Here is a 23,949-nt window from a genome sequence, read left to right on the forward strand (position 1 = left end):
ACTACAATTTAATCACCTAAAAATAAATCAAAATCCCTTCCATTTCTTTTTTTTTTTCAGTGTATCATGTAATTTAACTATAGTAACTTTGCAGTTTCTCCCAACACTGGTTATAATGTGGTTCAAACATAGCTTCCCGTACAGAAGAAAGGTGTGAGCGACAGGATATTTCATCTGTGGTCTGAAGACTGTGTGACTGACTTTGTAAGACATCAATGAGCGGACAAACACGGTGTGTACGTGAGCGTCCAATTCTGTAAATTGTTCCTCACCATTGCATCGTCATTCATAGAGGCTGAACACACAATGGGGTTTTTATTGTTTGTCCGACTGGGTGTCTAGACGCTGCTGACAGAGACATCTACTCTGGGACCCATGAAGGGCGAATAGGGCTCGCAAACAAACAAACACACACCTGAGCCCACAAACCAAGGTTTAAAGGACACGTTTGATGAAGGTTTTGATGGCTTATCCTGTGTTCTCTAGTCATTACTGACCTGTACAATAAATCAGCAGGTCCATTCACGTTACTGGTGTGATGATTTAATACAAACACACATAAACTTGTAGACTCAAGGCTGAGGAAACATAGATAGACATACTATTATACAAACATCATTTTGGCAGCAGAGGGCACGACATAAGGCTACTGACTTATGTTGTAATAGAGACAGAGCACATTTAGGCCATGCCCCAATATGGAGTGGGAGGGAGGAGTAGTGGTACAATCCAACTCTCTCCATTGACTTTGCATTGCCTACTCCCTCAAAAAATCTTAAAAAGTGTACAGAACACATGCTAAAAAAATCCAGAACCTCCAAAAACAAGTGTTTAATGACACAAAATTAATGTCACTTTAGAGAACTAAGATTCATAAAATAAATTTATAACCATATAAAAAAAACTGGATCACACTTTATTTTGATGGTCCGTTTGTTGAATTTAAGTTACATTACATCTACATGTCAACTGTTTCTCCTTAGATTGTAAGTAGACTGTTAGGTTGGGGCTAGGGTTGGGGTTAGTGTAAGTTGACATGTACTAGCAAAGTTTCTTATAGTCAGTTAAATGTCTGTTGAAGCAGAAGTATCAACAGATATTAAGCAGAGAGTCTACTAATACTCAACTGGACCATCAAAATAAAGTATTACCAAAAATGGTGGTGTGACGGTGTACAAAAAACAAAATAAATATCCAGAACTGAATTTATACAAGATCCTGGATCGTAAAAGCCAGCTTTTAAGTACACAGAAATGAATACAAAATGTTTCCTGTCACTGTATATGTTTCCCCCTCATTCGACTGAAACTTAATTCTCTAATGTGAGACTTTGGACTCTACTATTGTGTCCTTAAACACTTGTTTTGTGGGGCCAACAAGTTATAAAACTTGTTTCTGGATTTTTATTTAGCTTGTCTTCTTTACATTTTGTACATTGTACAACTTTTATACATTGTTGTATTATTTTTTATTTGTCATAAATGTCAAGGAGTCACCATCGCACAATATAAAGTCAATGGAGGAATGATGGAAATACAGTACAAGCTTCAGCCTACATTATTGTGAAAGGCAAAAATGTTCTTAAACATACATTCAACTGCAGTTTCTAGATAAAATGAATGCCATGGGACAGTATCAAACCAACAGCATTTGTTCTTTTTGTTCTTGTTGTTCTTCAGCTCAAAAAAAGCTATATTTTATTGTGCAGTTCTTTGCACAAAATCAAAATCATTACCCCAGAAACAACTTAGTAGTGTCTATGATTTGTAATCGAATATGTTTGCCTCACCGGTAACACTTTACAATAACAGTATATGAATTATGGTGTATGAATATGTAAACTAAAACATAACTTTATTATGAATTAATGATGAGATAAGGCGTGCCCTAATCATGAACGAACTTTAACTACGAGATGAGTCACATGAGTTCATATGTAAATAACGGCTACCTTAAATACTTGTTTATTACATGTCATTAGCTACTCATCCATTAGTTACTCATCCATAACCACTCATGAACACCTGTGTTTTAACTGTGTTGATGCTGACTGAACACTTTTCTATTGTTATTCAGTGTAAACACTATATGGACGTGCATAAGGAGCTCATGAGTAGTTAAGAATAGGTTAATGATGATGTGCCGCTCCAAGTAAAGTCATGCTATAATAATATTTTAACAGCTCATGAGTTTATGAGGTTAAATTAAGCATAAACTAATGTGGTAATTAATATATTAATTAAAAAAATGATCATGTACTACCAAGTCATTAGGGTCGCCGTTGTTCACACATGAACTCATGGGACACATGTTGTAGTTAAAGTTAATTCATGATTAGCGCATACATTAACTCATCATTAATTCATAACAAAGTAATGTTTAATTTACATATTAACACATGATTATTCATGCACTGTTATTGAAAAGTGTTACCGCCTCACCTATCTGTATACATACACTCTCAGAAATAAAGGTACAAAATCTGTCACTGGGATAGTACCTTTTCAAAAGGTACACTTTTGTGTCCTACAGGTGCACGTTGGTTCTTCAAATGTACAATTTTTACATTTAGAGGAGACTTTATGTCCCTTAAGGTACTAATAAGTTACTTTAAGGTACACATTTGTACTTTTTAGGTGTTAATATTTACCTTTAAAGGTACAAATACGGTACAAAACTGTACCTTTTGAAAAGGTAAAACTATAGTGACAGGTTTTGTACTTTTATTTCTGAGAGTCTATGGACAGCTTAGACTTGTGAAGCAGAGTACTGATGTTTGAGTCCAGTGAAGCATGATTCCACAAAAAAGGTAAAATTAAGATAAAACTACCTGATCGCGGTGCACTTTTCTCTTATGCTTTCTTTTGAAAACTTGTGTTTGCGTTTAGAGAAGGATCAGTTGATTGCTAAGTGATCTTTAAGATAAGCCCTGCCTTCTTGTGGATGTGTACAAGAACTATGTCAAAGCACAATAACGGTAAACACGTGGCAACAAACATCTGAAGTAGCTTCAGCCGCAGTTGCTATTTATTTCGGCTTAACATTATCAGAATGCTAAAGTTATAGTACAGAAAGTGTAATATTTACTTAAAGTACTGATTCATTTTCAAAAAAAACAATTTATTTGTCCCGCATTTACAAAGCAGACTGCGCCAAAATGGTTAGCGTAGACATATAACAGTTTCGGAAAATTTTCTGTCACCAGTGGCCTCATGTATCAACACTGTGTACGCACAAAAACTTTGTGTACGCCAGGTTTCACTTTTAGAATCGCGCACGTTTGGATTTACTAACGATGAAATGAACGTGGGAATGTGCGCAGCTCCACACCAGCTTTATGGCTGGCGTACGCACATTTTTTGTGCGTCTCTGTTTTATTTCCATTGGCGACTCCTAGAGGCAATTGTGTTAAATTCCTCTCTACAAAGTGTCTTTGAGGCGTGCAATGGCAGCTGTATAAGACAGGTTCATCTAGCAGGTATATAAGGTTTCCATACCATACAGTTGAGTAGCCAAACATTAAAGCACAATTTGCAGCGGTCGCCTGTTTTCTCAATGTAATGGGAGCGATCTACTGCACGCACATTGCTATAAAGGCGACATCTAAAGATGAATTTGCATGCGTGAATCAAAAACTTTCCCGTTCAATAAATGTGCAAATAAAATATGATGCACAGACTTATTAATGATTCCTACTTGTTTTTCTTGTGATAAAAAGTAGGCAAAATCTGATATGTAGCAGGGCGGGGAATGAGTTCATCAGATGCTGGATTCGAACCGAGTTCATGCTCGAACGTGTCAAAACATGTTGATATGCGTTTTACGAGCTGCGCCACTGAGACTACTCATGGTCTCATAAAATTTACACCTATAAATCACACTATTTCTCTTTTTTTATCCACACAGTACGATGTTGAGACCGCATCATTTAGCTGTGTTAACCGCATCAGCTAAACTCTCCCCACTCCAATTTTTTTCTTTTGTTGTTATTTCCGGAGGACAAACTTGCAAATAACACAGTATTTCTCTGGTCTACCTCCGAAAGCATCACCTCCAATTCACATTCTGTTCAAAGTTTCTTTTTCTTGCTTGCTTTTGCCATTGTTTTTTTGTTTGGTTTTGCCAAAGTAGAGGCATTAGCATATTCATATGGGGGAGGAGGCAGGGAGGGGTTTTGCGCTCGTGCATGTTGCGCTCAGTTTCACGTTCATTCGGATGTACAAAAGAATATGCGTGGGATTCGGCGTACGCAGTGTTTCATACATCTGAATTTTTTTCTGCGTACACACCTTTAAAGCTTTGTGCGTACGGAATGTTTTAGTAGGATTTCCACGCAAGTCTTCGTACATGAGGCCCCAGATCTTTAAAGATAAAGTTCAGCCCCCTGAGCCTATGTTGCTCATTCGCAGGAAGACCACAAAGGCTGTGATGTTTATCCTTACATCCAAAAATAGTGCAAGGTACAGAACATGGTGGACATATGGTAATGAGCATATGGTAATGCACACCTGTCAATCAATATTGGTGGGCAGGGGGACCGCACAATATCAGTAAACACGTGGCAACAAACATCTGAAGTAGCTTTATCCGCAGTTGTTATTAATTTCGGCCTAACATTATTAGAACGCTAAAGTTATAAGTACAGAAAGTTACTTATTGAGTAATACTTACTCAAAGTAAGGCAGGATTAAGGATTGTTGGAACTCATCCATTTTTCAAAAACAATTTACTCGCAAATCCTGAGTTGAATAGTAACTCATTTACAACGCAGTCTGCATTAAAATATTAGCCCTGACATGCAAAAGTTTTGGCAAATTTTCAGGCACCTGATCTTCAAAGATTTAACACAGCCACTTTAGCTTCTGTTGCTCATTCGCAAGAAGATGATGAAGGTTCTGATGTTGATCCTAACATCCAAAAATATAAAATGGCAGACGTGAAACAACAAACTGAGCATATGGTAATGCATGCCTGTCAATCAATATTGGTGGGCAGGGGGAACTGCACTCCTACGTCAAGTTGCGGTCAGTCTCAAAACCGCTCCAATTGGTCCACTGTTTTTATGTTGTTAAATTGAAATAAAAAATAAAAAAAGTACTGGGTGTGTTTATATCACCCTAACATGATGGTGTATACACTAACCTACACATATGTCTATCCAAACAGCTTGTAGATTTTTCATCATAGGTGCCCTTTAATATTGTATAGGGGCTACAGAATTCATTATAAATCACTATAGTATTTTTTAAGTGGGTAGTTTGACCACTGTACAGTAAGTTGATCTTAAATATTGTGAATGCCTAAGCATTGTAAAAGCGTTTTTTTTTTTTTTTTTTTTTTAAGTATCAATAAACCACTAATACCCCAAGCTTATTTCAGAAAATACTTGACTTAATTTACTTACTCACCAGATGATACAGTTAATCCATTTCATGGATTAAGTCAGCAAAACCAAGATAACAAACATGCCATGCTTCACATACTCTCCCGGTGCCAAAAGAGGAAGCTGTCTTAGTTGGATCAGGAGCTCAACACGCAACTGCCACTTCTTGTTTGCATGTTCATTCTGCAGAACACAATAGCGCTTCGGGGTTTAAACAAAGTCCAGAATTAAAATATAATCAGGGGATCCAATCTTCCAACTTATCATGAGTGTTGTGGAAATAATCTGCGATCTCTCTCCAGCTGTGTGTGAAACTAGATTGAGATCAAAAATAATAGGAGGCACCGGGAAGCGTCAGCAATTCTGATTCACCAGCTTCTTCTTTATCGTTGTACGCCACATGCGGTCGGCGTGCAGATGAATTGGTCTCAGAATTGGTTATTCTAGGAACCAATGGGGACTGGATGTCTTGAGACTTGGTAACATTCTTTTATCGGCAGTAGAAGACATAACAAAAGCTGCAAATGCTGCCCCGTTGAATAAATAAATAAAGACACAATAAAACTTACATAAGCTCCAACTAATAATAAAATAACTAAATAAATAAAGAACAGAACAATCGGGGAGTTTATTTCTTTCTTTCTTTTCCCCCTGAAAATGGCATCGGTAATTCATTGAGAAGTACTGTACATTAACCGGCCACTACATTAGGTACACTTTAAATCTACAAAAAAATCTACAAAGTAGATTTTTCACCATAGTTGCCCTTTAATGTGCATTATAAAGTATTGCATGAGAAATGTCTGATGTTTTGAATAAAATATTTAAATTTGTTTAATATAAGATTTTATGCTGAATTGAGGTTATTTTTGATTTTGAGAAAAAAAAAAGGTTAGTGCCATTGATCTATGATGTAGAAGTGGATTGGTCATGACATCCTAAAAGTGAAGTCCCCACACTACCATATTGGTATGCATTACTATATTCATACATTCTATTGAATAATAAAACAAAAAAACACACATATAATAATTGTTATTAAATTAAATTCCTTACCTCCATGTGTATACTATTAGACAAATGTCCTAGCATGAAATGATTGTTTATTTGGAAATGGGAAGCTGCTTTAAATAAAATAAAGCTCTCATTTAGAGATGATCTAGCAGCTAAGGATTTTTGGCTAATCATGCTAACAACATGGTAATAACATTTTAATCCTGCTAACAATGTGATAATTGCTAGCAATGTGTTAGTAAAATACAAATCATGCTGGCAATGTGTTACAGACATCCTAATCATGCTAGAAAAATGTAAGTAACCACTCAGAACACACTAGCAGCTGGATAGAAACTACTCTTTTTATCTTAGCAACAGCTTAGCATCCACTTACTACTATCTGTTTAACTATAGAAACTGTTTCAAGTCTTAACCCTGCTAAGTCTGTACTGGTCCAAGGCTAAGGGTCCCTAGTGAGCTCCAAGCCATTAATAGCTTACTCATTGCCAAAACTTTAGCCCCTTTAGTGCTGGCCATGCATGGGCAGCCCTCACCTAACTCTCAGGAAGCCCACTTTAGCCCTACAGTTTCTGCAATAAAATCTACAACAATAAATCTGTTTCAGTATAAAAACTAGGCAGGATAGGGTAATTGGGCAAGTTATTGTATAATGATTTGTTTTTTAGACTATTGAAAAAAATTTGCTTTAAGGGGCTTATAATTCTGTCCTTAAAATTGTTTTATTCTAGCCAAAAAAAAAAAAAAAGACTTTCTCCAAAAGAAAACATATTATCAGACATACTGTGAAAGTTTTCTTGCCCTGTTAAACATAATTAGGGAAATATTTAAAAAAGTAAAACTTTTGACTTCAACTCTATTTATATTCTCCTGGATTTTGTGTGGTGGTGTTTGTATCTGATTTTTATATAACACGTTAACTTATTTACATAGCTTGGCCCTTTGTATATTCTTTATTGGGGATGTCAAACGAATTATCGCATTCCAAAAAAGTTTGCATACATGGATGTATTGAATAAATGTTTATTACATTCCGTGTTTTCTTCCGTTTTTCAGCCAGTTTTCCCCTCTTTCTAAGCAAAAATTTTTGGAAGTCTATAAAAGCTGTTAGGTATTTCTTATTTTGGCTCATTTAAACAATTATAAACAACATAAAACTGAAATATTTTGCTGTTCTGATAGCGATTCCTATTTAAAAGAATCACTTCTTGTGCGTCATGAATGACATCATGTGCACCGACGTCTTGATGTGACCGCATTTGCTTGAATAAACTCTAATGTAGAGAACATTATTGTGACCAACCAGCTGTCTCCATTATGCTTGCTTTGTTTACTTGATGGAAACTGACCTGATTCACATCTGGGATTGTTTTATGCTAACTTTTTAAAGGTTCAGTTCACATTAGGATGGGAACCCGGCTATTGCCCTTTCAATGCATTTTTACATTCACCATGCACAGAAACACATAACACTTTGGGTGAAGATTGGTGCAGAGTGCTTTACATTTTGCTATTATTTAGTTTTCTGTATGTTTCCAAATAAAAGGGAGATGATAGTTTGTTTTTATACGTGGATGCATGAAGTAGTCTGATGAAATTGCTGAGGCTTAACAGGCTCTGAAACTAGACTGTTGGATTTCTCCCAGACGGTGTCTAGCCATTTAAGGCTATGAGACTCTCCATGCTTAAGCGAGAGACACTTTAAGCGCAGGCCTTCAATAACAGACATGCTTGCCAAGCGACACTACAGAAGACGCTGTGCAGATCGCAGTGTGAAAAACCATTAGGCAACTTGCACCTTTGGAGCTCATACTGCTGACGCAAACTGCTGTAAGTCTTACAAGACCACCACTTATCAGGCTTGTGAACCAGAATAGAAAAGTGCCCCCCGAAACAGAGACAAAACTTTCAGCTTTTAATATCATCTCCACACTAATGATAAAGCTTCTGATTTCAAATTAAGCCTTGATTCTTATCGGAAATTCAGCAACTTGAAAGGTTAGCCTGTTCTGCTCTCTTCTGGATGTTTTTGTAATTAACTATAGATAATTGTAATGTGTTAGTGGGATCAAAATGTTAGTTTGTGATGTTAATGATGGTTATTTCTGCGAAATAGGGTCAATCTTATACTACAAATGCTAGTAGTAATAATAATTATGATAATATGAACAACAACATCACAACCACGACCAACAACGACACCAACAACAACTACAATAATAATAAGTTAAACAGAATCATAAATAAATAAAATGTAAATAAAATATAAATAAAGACAAATAAAATGTATTTAATAGGGTTTTAATTTGATTGTGGTTTATATTAGATACATAAATCTACATTCATAAATCTGATAAATGTAAATATATGCAAGTTGCATATTTAAGACATTGTTTATGTTTGTATTTTAAATAAATAAATATAATAATAAATATTAATAAAATATGAATAATACAAATTTTAATTAAATATGTATTATATAAAAGCAACATTTTTTCAAAATGTTGCAGGTTTGTATTTACTTATTAGTTATTAACTTATTACTTATTACTTATAACTTATCAAAAAATTAGAAATACTGTCTCTTGAAATGTATTCATAAATTCTTTTATGTGAAATTTCCTTAGACTACAAACAAACTACAAAAAAAAAATCACATTATTTAAAGAAAAAATGTCTGTTTAAGCTTCTGGTGAATCAAATCTACAATACAACATTTCTTTGTGGGTTGTGTACAAAGAGGAACACGGTTAATGTCACACATTATAATCTAATTTTTTTTCGATTAGTGAATAAAAGTTTTTGCTGGGCTTCTTAGTCAAAAGGATAAATAAAACCAACACATATTTAGAATACTTACTGATACTTAAAGCAACCCTATTTTTTTATCTAAAAAGTCAGTTTAAATACTTAGTCAGCTTTCTTAAATAATTTTTAAAAACAGTGTGTACAAGTTGGTGACAATTTATTCTTATGGTCATCTTTAGACATTAAATTCAACTTTGTTTAGTTAACTACCACTGAAAAAAAGAAGGTTATGACAACTTTTTATCTTTGATTTCAAATTGTTTTAATCAGAATTTTGAGAAGTAAACTTGAACTTGTAATTTATTATTTGTATAGCGCTTTTACAATGCAGATTGTGTCAAAGCAGCTTCACATAAATGGTCATAGTAACTGGATCACTTTATTTATATATAAATATAAATATAAATTACATGACAGCAACTTAATGCATTTAGGCATGTAGACATAATCAGCCAATCTGCTGCAGTTCAAACTGAGCATCAGAATGGGGAAAAAAGGCGATTTTAGTGGCTTTTAACGTGGCATGGTTGTTCCTGCCAGACTGGCTGGTCGGAGTGTTTCAGAAACTGCTGATCTACTGGGATTTTCACGTATAATCATCTCTAGGGTCACAGAGAATGGTCAGAAAAAGATAAATTATGCAGTGAGCTGTAGTTCTGTGGGTGCAAATGCCTTGTTGATGCCAGAGGTCTGAAGAGCATGAGACTGGTTCGAGCTGATAGAAAGGCAACAGTAACTCTCGTTACAACTGAGGTATCCAGAAGAGCATCTCTGAATGCACAAAACATCAAAGCTTGACGCGAATGGGATACAGCAGCAGAAGACCACACCGGGTACCACTCCTGTCAGCTAAGTACAGAAAACTGAGGCTACAATTCGCACAGACTCTCCAAAATTGGACAATTGAAGATTGGGAAAACATTTCCTGGTCTGACGAGTCTTGATTTCTGCTTCAACGTTCAGATGGTAGGGTCGAAATTTGGTGTCAACAACATAAAAGCATGGATCCATCCTGCCTTCTATCAATGATTCAGGCTGGTGGTGGAGGTGTAATGGTGTGGGGGATATTTTCTTGGCACATTTTGGGCCCATTAGTACCAATTGAGCACTGTGTCAATGCCACAGCCTACCTGAGTATTGTTGCTGACCATGTCCATCCCTTTATGACCACAGTGCACTAATTACAGTGTAATCTTCTGATGGGTACTTCCAGCTGGATAACGTGCCATGTCATAAAGCGTAAATCATCTCAGACTGGATTCTAGAACATGACAATGAGTTCTCTATACTCAAATGGCCTCCATAGTCACCAGATCTCAATCCAATGGGATGTGGTGGAACAGGAGATTGGCAGATTGGATGTGCAGCTGACAAATCTGCAGCAACTGCTTGATGCTATCATGTCAGTATAGACCACAATCTCTGATGAATATGTACAGGACATTGTTGAATCTATGTCACAAAGGATTAAGCCAAAAGAGGGTCCAACCTAGTACTAGTAAGTTGTACCTAATAAAGTGGCCGGTGAGTGTATATCTCACAATTCAAACAGTTCAGACTTTTTTTTTTCTAGGAATTCTGAGTTTATATCACACAATTCATAACTGATTTCAACTTTATGACACATCATTTTGAGTTGATAAAATGAAACTCATTCAAAGTGTGCTACATGTGTCAATCAGTATTGATGAAGTCAGTTTTTGGTCTTCTAGAACTCTTAGCTAGTCAACTGAGAAGCTTTTAAAGTTGTGGGTGTTCTCAAAATTGAATATAACTGGTAAAATTCTAGCTTTTGAGGATCTTTTGGTCTACTTCACTTTGTTAGGCAGGTCCTATTCAAGTAATTTATTGATTGTGAACAGGTGTGGCAGTTTTAGGCGTGGGTGTAGCTAGGAAAATCCAACTAAGGTAAACCAGAGGTAAGTTAATGAGGTGGGGATACCTGAGTACTTAAACAGAAATCTTATAAATGGCAGTCATTTGTGTCTACTCAATGGTATAAGGTGTAGCTGAAAAGTATTCATTTACTAACTTTAAGTGCTGTAATGATGACAGTTGCTTTGGCGGTGCAAAGTATTGAAAGATGACAATTTTATGCATAATCAAAGGTAATGAAGGATCTGAATCCTTCCTTCAGGGATGAAACTTCTGATTAGCCCATGATTCCAGATTATCCTGTTGAACTGAATGAGAATGAAGGAAAGCTAAATCTTTTTGAAAAGGCTGTAAGGGGAGGAAAATGAGGTCATTAGAGAAAGAGAAGTCATAAACAGTGCCCTGAGAGTCATGTGGAGGACATTTTGGCAGTTAAAGAGGTCAGTTCTCTAAGCGGCCATTTAGTATGTAGAGTTTAATTTATGAGTTTTTGGTGCAGCACAGCGGGAGGGCATTCTCAAATATTTTATTTGCAAATGTATTATTGTACTAACAGTATTGCATTATTCAAGTTGGTAAATGATTCTCTGTGTTGGTCTTGTTTTCGTGATTTTTCTACATAACTTTCTTGTTAGTCTTTAAACAGCTCAATCCAACGGGTGGGATACATGATTCTCAAACTGCTGGAGGAAGAGGTTTTGAGTTGTGCACACTTTGTGGGGGTTCAGGATCATCAAATTAAATCAAATCAAATCAAGTAAAATACTGCCTAAAAACAACTATTTTGAAGTTAGTCAATGCATACAAATAATTATAGTTATTGTATATAATTCTATATTTATTTTACTCACTAAATCTTACTCAATTTATCTTACTCAAGGTTACTCACTGAAGATAAGCAGGGCTGAGCCTGGTTAGTACCTGGATGGGAGACCACATGGGAACACTTGGTTACTGTTGGAAGTGGTGTTAGTGAGGCCAGCAGGGGGCGCTCAACCTGTGGTCTGTGTGAGTAATGCCCCAGTAAAAGTGAAGGGGACACTACTCTGTCAGTGGTCACCGTCTTTCAGATGTGACATTAAACTGAGGTCCTGACTGTCAGTGGTCATTAAAAATCCCATGGCACTTCTCATAAAGAGTAGGGGTGTAACCCCGGTGTCCTGGCCAAATTCCCTCTATAGACCCTTACCAATCGTGGCCTCCCAATCAACCCCATCCTAAGAATTGTCTCTATCATTGGCTCTCCACTCCACCTATAGCTGATGTGTGGTGAGCGCACTGGCACTGTTGTACTGTGGCTGCTGTTCCATTATCCAAGTGGATGCTGCACACTCCTGGTGGTGTGGAGAGACCCCCCCCCCCCCCCCCTCATGACTGTGAAGCACTTTGAGTGTATAGCCATACACAATTATTATTATTATCCCTTTGTTTTTATCAGCTCTTTTCATCTAACATTTTAATGGGCACTTATTTAAAAAAAAAAAAAAGGTCAATAACTTGACTGTCAGTTTTATTGTATTTAATATTAAATCCTTGCAGTATTTTTAAAATAAAAACCTGAGAAAAATTTCCCCAAAATTTCAAATAATAATATATTAATTCAATTATTTTTGTACCCTAGAACATTATTATTGGTAATATTAACAAATGTTTTAATTTTGTTTTGTTACTGAATTTTAGCATTAACAAGTGTGCAGTAAAAAAAATAAATAAATAAAAGTGGATTTTAATGATGTACTGTGTGGGAAAGTGTGGAAAACTAAGCTTATATTATATTATATTATATTATATTATATTATATTATATTATATTATATTATATTATATTATATTATATTATTGTGCCACACAAGAACCTCAAACAGTTGGCATATCTATGTGGGGTTTCTTCGGGTGCTCCAGTTTTCCCCATAGTCCCCAAAACATGCAATATAGGTGATTTGAATAAGCTAAATTAGCCGTAGTGTATGTGTGTAAATGCAAGAGTGTATGAGTGTTTCCCTGTGATAGGTTATGACTGCAAGAGCGTTTGCTGCATAAAACATGTGCTGGATGAATTGGCAGTTCTTTCTGCTGTGGCAACCCCTGATAAATATAGGGACTAAGCTAAAGAAAAATGAAAGAATGAATATTATATTATATTAAATTATATTAAATTATATAATATTATAACCACCTACATATTATTCGGTCACAAGATGGCTTCAAACTGTCAGGAGCAGAAACATGACAGCATGTTATTAGTTTCAGTAGTTGTTATCTGGGATTATTACGCGGCTGTCTGGTATACCCCATTCTGATTGATCAATTCCAACATTACAAGGAATGTTATTCCCAGATAACCACTGCTGAATAACACAGAACTTTGAATCACCTTCAGTAAATGCGTTCAAATCCTCCATCTTGTGAATAAATAAGTAGGTCAGTATGTTTATTCAGATGTTTTTGTTTCTGTCAGCTTTGCATTCTTGACTGTTTGCCGCCATCTTGTGATTGAAAAGTGCACAGGTTAGCTTCATACGCTTTACTATGTCTTGTGGTAAGGAGTCATGTAATAAGCAGGATAAAGTACATCAGGATGGTTGTTTTCGCAGAATAGTGCACTTCCGATTTGCATCACACTGCCTTTAAGCCTTTTTGGCTTTATTCTGCAATTATAAACCATCTGGATGTACTTTATCCCGAACATAACACTTTGGAATAATATGATTGATCAATCAGAATCAAGTATGCCAGAAAGCTTTGCAGTAATGCAAAACAATTTGGCAGTGCATTTGCTGCTCTTATTTATTATGAAAGAAAATGAGCTACAGTAGTTCCCCTGCTCTCAAAAACATAGATTTTAGATATGTAGATATGTACAGTACATCAGGCTCATTTGTCATTAAGTGATGGTCTTAATTCTCTAAAACACATATATGTGAACAGTGCTTTATTATGTGTAGGTTTTATATGCTATTCTAAGTTTGTGCATGGATACAGCTAGTGTAATTCTCCATTTTGAAAAAAGAGAACATGTTATAATGCCTTTGTCAAAATGAGCTATGATCACTTTAGTCTCACAGACTGTTCATTCATTTACCAGTTGTTCAGCCATTGACCGGAGCAGCACAAATTCCAACACATCCGATGTCCAATCAACCCTTGGTCACATGGGACAATAGAGAGAGACCAAGCTGTAAATCTGAGTTGCAGCTGGTTTAATGAGCCTTGGCCGGCAATGAGAAGCGATTATATATGGTTATGAGGGTATGTGAACACCTACCTCATGCCCACCTAACCTTTGAGGGCTATTTATGGAGAGGCACATGTGTAAATCTGTTACTCTAATCAGCTATTTGCACTTCCCATGGAAAACTGCTGACAGATGTGATTAATTTTACATTTAGCATAGTACAGACTAGTCGTAAGTAATTGGAATGATAATTCCGATATGCCCGATTTCAGCTCAACTTTAAAACCATATTTTTAGTTCCTTTGGAACTTTATTGTTTGTTTAAAGGGATAGTCCACTCAAAATTTTACATTTACTCACTGTTTACACACCCTCAGGTGGTTACAGACTTTTTGTTTTGAGTTTCTCTCTTCTGTTAAACACAAAGGAAGTGATTTTGTAGCCAGTTAAAAACCTGAAACCACTGATTTCCATAATATAAAAAACAAAAACTAAACATGCCTGTAGCCAGGGGGGGGGGTTCAGGTTATTTGAATTAACCACCACCATGGCCAAAAGTTCCAGAATTTGTCCTTTTAATTATTTTATGTAGTTTATATTTATTATATGATTTTTATAATATTTTTATTTAATATATATTGTTAAAAAAGTGTAACTTAAATAACTATGGCCAGTAATTTGAATCCCATGGAGCCTCAAAGCCACAATAATGTGACGCGAGTCACATGACAATCCACTGAGTGGTAACATTTGAATCTTAGATGCCATACTGGGTAATGCTATGAGTCGAAAAGAGCAAGAGAGGCAGAAAAGGCAGGCAGCGACGTCATTATCACAAAATATTGTGGTTCAAAAAGACTGCCAATCAGGGTAAGGCTAAAGTTACTTACTTCCTAACAGATGAAAATCTGTCCCTATCCCTGAGGTTCCATGATTAACTGGGAAATCCTGTATATTTATTGACTTGTCCAGTAAATGACCTCCCTTTCCCTATTTTAGCCATTGTTTTTTTTTTTTTTTAAATAACGGATGTTCCATGAAGGCTTTAATAGCAAGCGTTGTCCTCAGCCGTCAGATGTCCCTTCGTTTGGTCATTTCATTTGTTTTATTCTGATCGGATATAAATCCGATCACTTAAACCAGGGGTGTCCAAAGTTGGTCCTGGAGGGCCGGTGTCTTGCTGATCTTAGCTCCAGCTTGCTTCAACACACCTGCCTGGAAGTTTCTAGTATACCTAGTAAGAGCTTGATTAGCTGGTTCAGGTGTGTTTGATTAGGGTTGGCCCTCCAGGACCGAGTGTGGACACTCATGGCTTAAACCACTTCAGAAGGTGGTCTGGGATGCATTCCAGGCAAAACTGGACAGGTCTAATCATGTTTTAGACAAAATTAATATAAACAAAATAATATATGACCTGGGAAAAATCTGACCTGCGCCTAAAACACCTGCAGGTGAGCTTTTACAGTAAAATTTTTAAAAACATGTTTACTATAAGCATAAAACATGTGTTCTAACTTTTCAGGTCTGTAGACAGGGGGTTAGGGTAGTTCGGAAGACTCACCCCTCACTGACAAAGGCCCAGAATTTGTCCCTTACATGAGCTCATTTGTCGTATTTTGACTGCTATGCCGTCATAAATATTGAAAATAATCCATCGAAAAAAGGCTTTAAGACCATATGGAATCCTCTGTCTGCTGTTGTTTTGGTGTATTGTTTTTAAACAGAGAAAACATTTTTTCAGGTAACTTTTATTCTAAATCTTGGACCTTATTCCTGAAATAAAAATGAGCAATTAAAAGGTGTGAAACACCAGAAGCGGACCATATTAAATTAATTTGAATGTATTTTGGCTATTGTTGATATCCAGGAATTTTCTTATGTACTTTTTTTTACCAAAGAGGCAAGAAAAATTCTCAAGAATTCATTATTATAGTTTTATTATTATTATATTTTAATTATTATTTTTCATTGGAATGGCCAAATGGTGACTAATGTCAGGGTTGGTGAGGGGAAATGGGGGAAAATAGAGCGAGGACTCAAATGCAGGGAAATGGGAATTTATTAAATAATAAAAATAAAATAAAATGCAAAATAAACTACCCCGAGGGGGACAACATTAACAAACACACAAACAAACTTCACTGGGTTGGCTGGTAAGGAACAGGACTGGAAACACAACAGGACAAGACTTCAAACGACGACATGTGATGACGAACTGGCACAGGACAGCAGACATGAGGGGTTTATAAACTGTAGGAAATTAACACACAAACAGATGAACATAGTTAACTAATAATGGGTTAACAAGGAGGGTGGGACTAGACAATAGACGGGAGAGCACATGACACAAAGAGACAACACAAGCCAGTATTTAAATCTTATAGTTAAATAGAAACTGAGGTGTATAACTGCAAAAAGGTCCACTGTTTGAAAAAAAAAAAAAAAGAACCACACACCTTTCACCAGGCTGACTATGGGGCCTGCTGTGGAAGTCAAAAGTTACAGATTTTCAGCTTTCTTCATAATATCTGTGTGTATGTGTTAAACAGAAGAAGAAGCCATACATTTTGCAACAAGTAAAGGGTGAATAACTAATCACAGAATTTCCATTTTTGGGTTAGCTATCCCTTTAAGTCTTTATTTATAGTCTATTTTCAATAAAAGATGTTGTAAAATGTGTTTTTATAATCTATTACATTTGCGTACAAGATTAAGGCTATGAAATGGGGAACTGCAAAGCCCCTGAAAAACAAATCAGTGGAATTTATTATCTTACTGATGGACTGCGGTTATTCAGCAAAGCCACTTGTGAAAAACATTAACAGACTCCTGGGAATACTGGTTTTAAAATCACATACTAAAACCTAATGTAGGCATAACTTTAGTTTCGCTGTCTGGTAAAAGCTTTGCACTAAAAATATGAATTCATATTCATGAGAAAAGTACTGTGGTTTTCTAGGTAAACATGCATTTGCATGCTTAGATTAATTGGAAATATATCATTCGCACCTCAAATTATATTCATTCATTCATTCATTCATTCACTAATTAATCAATCAATAAATAAATCAATCAGTCAATCAATCAATAAATTCATTCATTCATTTATTCATTCATTTTATTTTCAGCTTAGTCACTTTATTAATCTGGGGTTGCCACAGCGAAATGAACCGTCAAATTATGCAGCATATGTTTTATACAGCAGATGCCCCTTCCAGCTGCAACCCATCACTGGGAAACATCCATACACACTCCTTCACACTCATACACTACGGACAATTTAGCCTACCCAATTCACCTTTACCACAGGTCTTTGGACTGTGGGGGAAATCGGAGCGCCCGGAGGAAACCCACGTGAACACGGGGAGAACATGCAAACCCCACACAGAAATGCCAACTGGCCCAGCCAAGGCTCAGCCCTGCTCTTTGTCACCAATTCTTTTCATAATTTTAATGGACAGAATTTCAAAGAGGAGCCTAGGGCTGGAGGGGGTCCGGTTCTGGGACCACAGGATCTCATCTCTGCTATTTGCAGATGGTGTTGTTCTGTTGGCTTCCACAAACATGGACCTTCAGCATGCACTGGGGCAGTTTGCTGCTGAGTGTTACACGACTGGGATGAAAATCAACTCCTCCAAGTCTGAGGCCATGGTGCTCCATTAGAAAAAGGTGGTTTGCCATCTCCAGGTTGGAGGATAGTTCTTACCCCACGTGGAGGAGTTCAAGTATCTCAGGGTTTTGTTTACAAGTGAGGGAAGAATGGAACGTGAGATTGACTAGCCGATTGGTGCAGCGGCAGCAGTAATGCACTCGATGTACTGGTCTGTTGTGGAGCTGAGCTGAAAGGCAAAGCTCTCCATTTACCAGTTAATCTATGTTTCTACTCTCACCTATGGTCATGAGCTTTGGGTCATGACCGAAAGGACAAGATCTCGGATACAAGCAGCCAAAATGAGTTTCCTTTACAGAGTGGCAGGGCGCACCCTTATAAATAGGATGAGGAGCTCTGTCACCCGGAAGGAGCTCTGAGTAGAGCCGCTGTTCCTCCACATCGAGAGAAGTCAGCTGAGATGGCTCAGGCATCTGTTTCAAATGCCTCCTGGACACCTTTCTAGGGAGGTGTTCCAGCCATGTTCCACCAGGAGGAGACCTCGGGGAAGTCCCAGGTCATGCTGGAGGGACTATGTCCCTTGCCTGGCCTGGGAACGTCTTAGGATCCCACCGGAGGAGCTGGAGGAAGTGTCTGGGGAAAGGGAAGTCTGGGGTTCTCTCCTAAGACTGCTGCCCCTGTGACCCGCCCACGGAATATCGGTTGAAAATGAATGAATGAATGTCATAATGGTTCTCACAATATGTAGCTGATTTCTTTTAACTGTGACATCATAATTTACAACTCATACAACTTTTAAAAAATATTATGACTTAAATATCTCACACATAATCTCATAGCTAAGTAAAAAAATATTGAAATAGGCCTCCATAATGTGCAATCACATTAAACCTCATATCAGTGACCTACAAAATATAGTTTTACTACAAATACTCCATAGTTCTGGTTGATAAATGAATAATGTGATAATTATAATGAACCCCAAAACATTTGCTGTGATGCTGCATTCAATTTATAACCAGTTGTTGGCTTTACCACATCACATCTGGTTAGGATTCAATAATATAAACACATCTGTTCAAATATTCAAAATGATTTTTTAGGAGGATCTATAAAAATAAGTTGTTTTAAATACAGTTCAGATTGAACCATCATGACAGCATTTTCAAATCAGGAATTCAGAAGCCGAATGATTTCCCAGATGTGACATTGCAAATTCAAAGAATTCCCCCAAAAGATCTGCAAACCAAAATCGTAAAATATTAATGGCCGCAGTAAAAAGAAGAACCTTCGTTTTTTTTCAGAGATTCTCTATGCTGTTATTGTAGCTTAGAAAAATATGCAATTTGACCCCATTTCCTTCCCTTTTTTTCCAGCTGTGTATGTTTCTTTTCAACCACCCCTTCCTAGTTTTCTTTCTTTCTTTTTTTTAAGAGATTGCAACATCTGGTGAGGCATTCTCACAGTAATCTCTGGAGCTAACAGGCCTGCTCTGCATCATAATGGCTCTCAGAACTCTTTATACACAGTTTCCCTATCGTTCACACATGCAAACACTGCTCTGACAGGCACACCAGAAACACGTGGCTCTGGTTCCTGCAATGAGGTAATGCCTCTTGGCAAGAGTGAAATAAGAGCTGACTGAATGGTGAGGGACAATCTGTTCAGTATAAACCTCAGGTAAAAATGATTGTAGCATTACAATAGAAAAGAAGGAAACGCAATTATCAATGTTTTCGTTGCAAAGGCCCTCCATGTGTTCTGACTTTGACATGAACCAGATACCGCAGTACCTCACACATCAGCCCATGTCGATACAAAAAACTCCAATCTTTCCTAGCCAGATGTTTACTCCAGATGCCAGACACTAGTTTTGCATTGTATTTTACTTGGCCGTGGTGTCGTGTGAAGTGCCACAGAAAAAATTTTTAAAAAGTCCTTGGCGCAGTGCCGCATTTAATTAGGGTTTGGCAACAATCTGTTTTAATTGGCTCTCAGAAAGCTTTTTTTTGCTCTAAAGTTGCTCATTTATGGATCACATCTGGCTGACATGGATCTTTGGATGCACCTCGTGATCTTTTGCGCTACAGCCGTATTTGGACCGAGGTATGACAAGCTTGGTCAGGGTGTAAATATTAAGACAGGCTTGTAACATATGACAGACAGAAATCCCCACCCTCAAGCCCCCTTCAAGAAAGAGATAGAAAAACGATCAAGGAAGATTTAGCCCTCTTTCCAACCAAAGGCCATTTCCTGCCGTGCCTAGGGTGCTCGTGATGTGGATATCCGAGCAATTAGCTGGCTCTTGTTAACATGTCAAGAGTTTTTTTTTTTAACCACATCTCACTCAGAGTTAAAAGAAACTGGCTTAAGCTGTTTAAAGGCCAATCATCGCTGAAGATTTCGAGTAGTTGCCACACATGATGTACACAAATAGTACTTCACTTTAAGGGATAGTTCACCTAAAAATTAGTCATTTACTCTCACTTGTGAGGTTTTAGGAGTTTCATTCTTCTGTTTACCACAAAAGAAGATTTTAAAAAATGCTGTTTGACCCATCAACTTAGTACTGTAAAAATAGTACTATGGAAATAATTTTTTTATAATATTCTCTTTTGTGGTAGAAAGAAGAACAGATCTAATGGGTTTGGGATAAGTGGATGGTGATTAAAAGATAACAGAATTTTTATTTTGGGTGAACTATCACTTTAATTTGCATTCCAAGTACATGCCAACTAATTCACATTAGAGTATCTGCTGATATTGCTTCATTAACAGACCTTGTCATGACTATAAGAAACTTTGTAAGTACATTAACTTACACTGACCCTAACCCAACAGTCAACTAACACTCTAATGAGAATTATTAGTCTATTATTAATCTAACTGTAGTCTAAAAGACGTCTAATAGATGTCTAAACATCTAGTTAATCGTCTAGGCTAAAACAAGGCTAAATTTGGGCTGTCACTGAAAATTTAATAGACGTCTAAGAATAGGCCAAAACTAGATTAGTCATTAAATAAACAGAAATAAATGACTACAGATATAAAGTCTGTCTAATCTGTCTATTTGACGACTAGTCTAATAATAATATTATTATTATTATTATAAATAATAATAATAATAATAATAATAATAATAATAATAATAATAATAATAATAATAATAATGAATTTTATATGTAATGCGCTTTTCTTAGACTCAAAGCCCTAAAGTCTAGTTTTGGGCTATTCTCAACCTTGTTTTAGCCAAGCTGTCTACATTTAGATGTCTATTGGATGTCTATGAAACACAAAATTGTTTGCTAAATTCAAGGCCAGAAATCTGCCAACTTTATTTTTTTTTTTTACTTTTCAAATTACTGAAAGATTTGCTACCTGTAAAAGACAAAACCTCTTCTTAACCTCATCAACTCCTCTCTTTCTTTAGGCCATGTTCCAAATCTTTTCAAGCTAGCTGTTATTAAGCCTATTATTAAGAAACCACAACTAGACCCCAGCAACCTAGCTAATAATTGCCTATTTCAGATATTCAAATTATGTCTAAACTAATAGAAAAAGTTGTTTTTGCCCATTTATGCACCTTTTTGCAGGTGAACAATGTTTTAGAAGTGTTTCAGTCAGGTTTCAGGCCTCATCACAGTACAGAAACCGCATTAGTGAAAATAACCACTGATTTAGCCTTAGCTGCTGACCAAGGGTGCATCTCGTTATTAGTTTTACTGGATCTCAGTGGATTTGACACCGTTGACCACAATATCATCATAGACCGCTTAAATTCTACAGGTGTCCAGGGACAGGCTCTACAATGGTTTAAGGCATACTTAGCTGACCGTTACCAGTTTGTGAATATTAATGGACAGCCTTAACAAGTTTTATGCAGTTTACAATATACATGCTACCCCTGGGAGACATTATTAGAAGACGTGGGATTAGCTTTCATTGCTGTGCAGATGATACTCAATTATATATTTCAACTAAACCTGATGAAACGTCTGAAATGTCTAAGCTAACTGAGTGTATTAAAGATGTTAAAGACTGGATGACCAACAATGTTCTTCTCTTAAACTCAAAACAGAATTATTACTTATTGGACCTAAATCCTGTACACAGCAGATCTCACAACTCGACCTGCAATTAGAGGGATACAAAGTTAGCGTTAGCGTTAGCTGTACTATAAAATATTTGTGTTATGTTGAATAGTAATTTAACTTTTAAAAAAATCATATATCCTTTGACACAAAAACTGCCTACTTTCATCTGAGAAATGTTAAGAAGTACTCTATCCATCTCAGATGCAGAAAAGCTAGTCCATGTTTTTATGACTTCTAGGGTGGATTACTGTAATGCTCTGTTTGTTGGTTTCCCAGTATCCTCTATTAACAAACTTCAGCTAGTATAAAATGCAGCTGCCAGAGTTCTTACCAGGTCTAGAAAATATGATCATATCACCCCAATTTTATCCTCCTTACACTGGCTGCCTGTTAAGTTTCGTATTGGTTTACAAATATTGCATCTTACCTATAAAGCTTTAAATAATCGAGCTCCTGTTTATCTAACCAATATCCTGTCACACACTACAATCCACAATCCACAATCCAAACTACAATCCAACTTGCTCTTTAAGATTTCAAAACTCAGGGCTTCTGGTAAAAAAAAGTTGAGTCGAGTAAAGGAGATTGAACCGTCTCATTTTTGGTTCCTAAACTCTGGAATAGCCTTCCTGATAATGTCCGAGGCTCAGACACACTCTCGCAGTTCAAAAATCATTCATAGTAATATATCCACTAAATATATGCAAACTTATACAAACATCATGTACACATTTGCACACTAATCAATAATATCATCAAAATGTATAAAAATGAAATAAATGAAATAATATATTATTTCAATATACATGAAATAATGTATATATTTACAAGTACTGTATATAAACAGACTCACTGATGGACTCAAAAATCTGTGGAAATATGCGTCTTTCTGTGGGTGCAAGTTCTGTGTGGGCCTACAGACTGTAAAATCAACAAAATGTGTTTAAGGGACCATCAAAATAAAGTGAATCCAACTGTTTATATAAAACCTTTTAAAAAGTTCCCAAATGTACATTCTTGGTATGTTTAAACAAAATTTAGCATGTCAAATTACCTCAGTTGTACAAAGTTCATTAAGAAAGTCAGCAAGAATGTCAATGGACCACCAGAGTGATCTGTCAACAACAACAACAGCAGCAGTAGAGTAAAGCCACACTCTTCCTACCTGAGAGTCGCTTCTCACGTGCGCTCTTCCAGAATGTATCCCAAGCCTTGTTAGTGGAATCCTTCACATGCTCGCTAAAAGACCTCCTGAGTGGAGTTTTGACTGTGTGTGCCATATCCATAGACTTTCCAAAGTCCTTCCATGCGATTTTTCACTCCATCTGAGCGCCGTGAATCCTCCAAGTCCAACGGAGAGCCCAGAGGGAACGAACTTTCTTCTTACTCGCTTGACACTTGATGCAGAAAGTCTGCATGTAGTTTGCAGACACCCTCTAAAATGAGATTGTGTAAGAGAGAGGGAAAGAAAGTGGGAGAGTGAGAAGGAAGGGGGAGAAAACTTTTTTTCCCCTCCCAAGCTAGGGGTCAGAGGAGCCTGAAAAGGAAATAGCATCTACTTTGGGTTGAGTGTCACCACCCCTCTTCATCTCCCTTGCCTGCAAGTCATTCATGCATCTGGACAGTCACCAGTCATACACAATTGCTCCCAATCTGGATGCTAAGATAAATATTACATTTGGATGTGTCTTTTGGTAAAAGGGTGGGGAAATATGTAAGCAAAGTCCCCTTTTTTTTCTTTATCTTTGTTTTTCTCTAGGCGTTTGGCTGTGGTGTGACTTCCCGTTTTTGAAGAACTTCTCTGTTTTCTGTAATTTCATACTGTCAGCCCTTTTTGAGGCTGACTGTTTTATTCCAAACAATTGGGTTTCAGATAAACAAATCTGTTCATTCTGTCATGATTGCGAACTGGCTTGTCACGGTGTCCTCGTTAGCTTGTATTTATTGAATAATTTGAGTTCTCTCTGTGCTTACAAATAGTGACATTTATA

At 36.7% G+C, this 23,949-nt stretch overlaps 1 protein-coding gene across 2 annotated transcripts in view; it reads right to left on the bottom strand.

Moving 5' to 3' along the window:
* Positions 1-23,372, bottom strand: part of si:dkeyp-23e4.3 — a 152,462-nt gene extending 129,090 nt beyond the window's left edge. For both annotated transcript variants that reach the window (XR_015520514.1, XM_087301743.1), the window contains exon 1: positions 23,124-23,372. Coding sequence is in view for 1 of the 2 variants with exons in the window: in XM_087301743.1 (XP_087157869.1) it covers positions 23,124-23,244 (121 nt within the window). In the remaining variant the exon portion in view is untranslated. The remainder of the gene's footprint in view (positions 1-23,123) is intronic.
* Positions 23,373-23,949: the final 577 nt, after the last annotated feature.

The sequence above is a fragment of the Danio rerio genome, chromosome 21, assembly GCF_052040795.2.
Source record: "Danio rerio strain M-AB ecotype USA chromosome 21, GRCz13ab, whole genome shotgun sequence".
NCBI classification, from domain to species: Eukaryota; Metazoa; Chordata; class Actinopteri; order Cypriniformes; family Danionidae; genus Danio; species Danio rerio.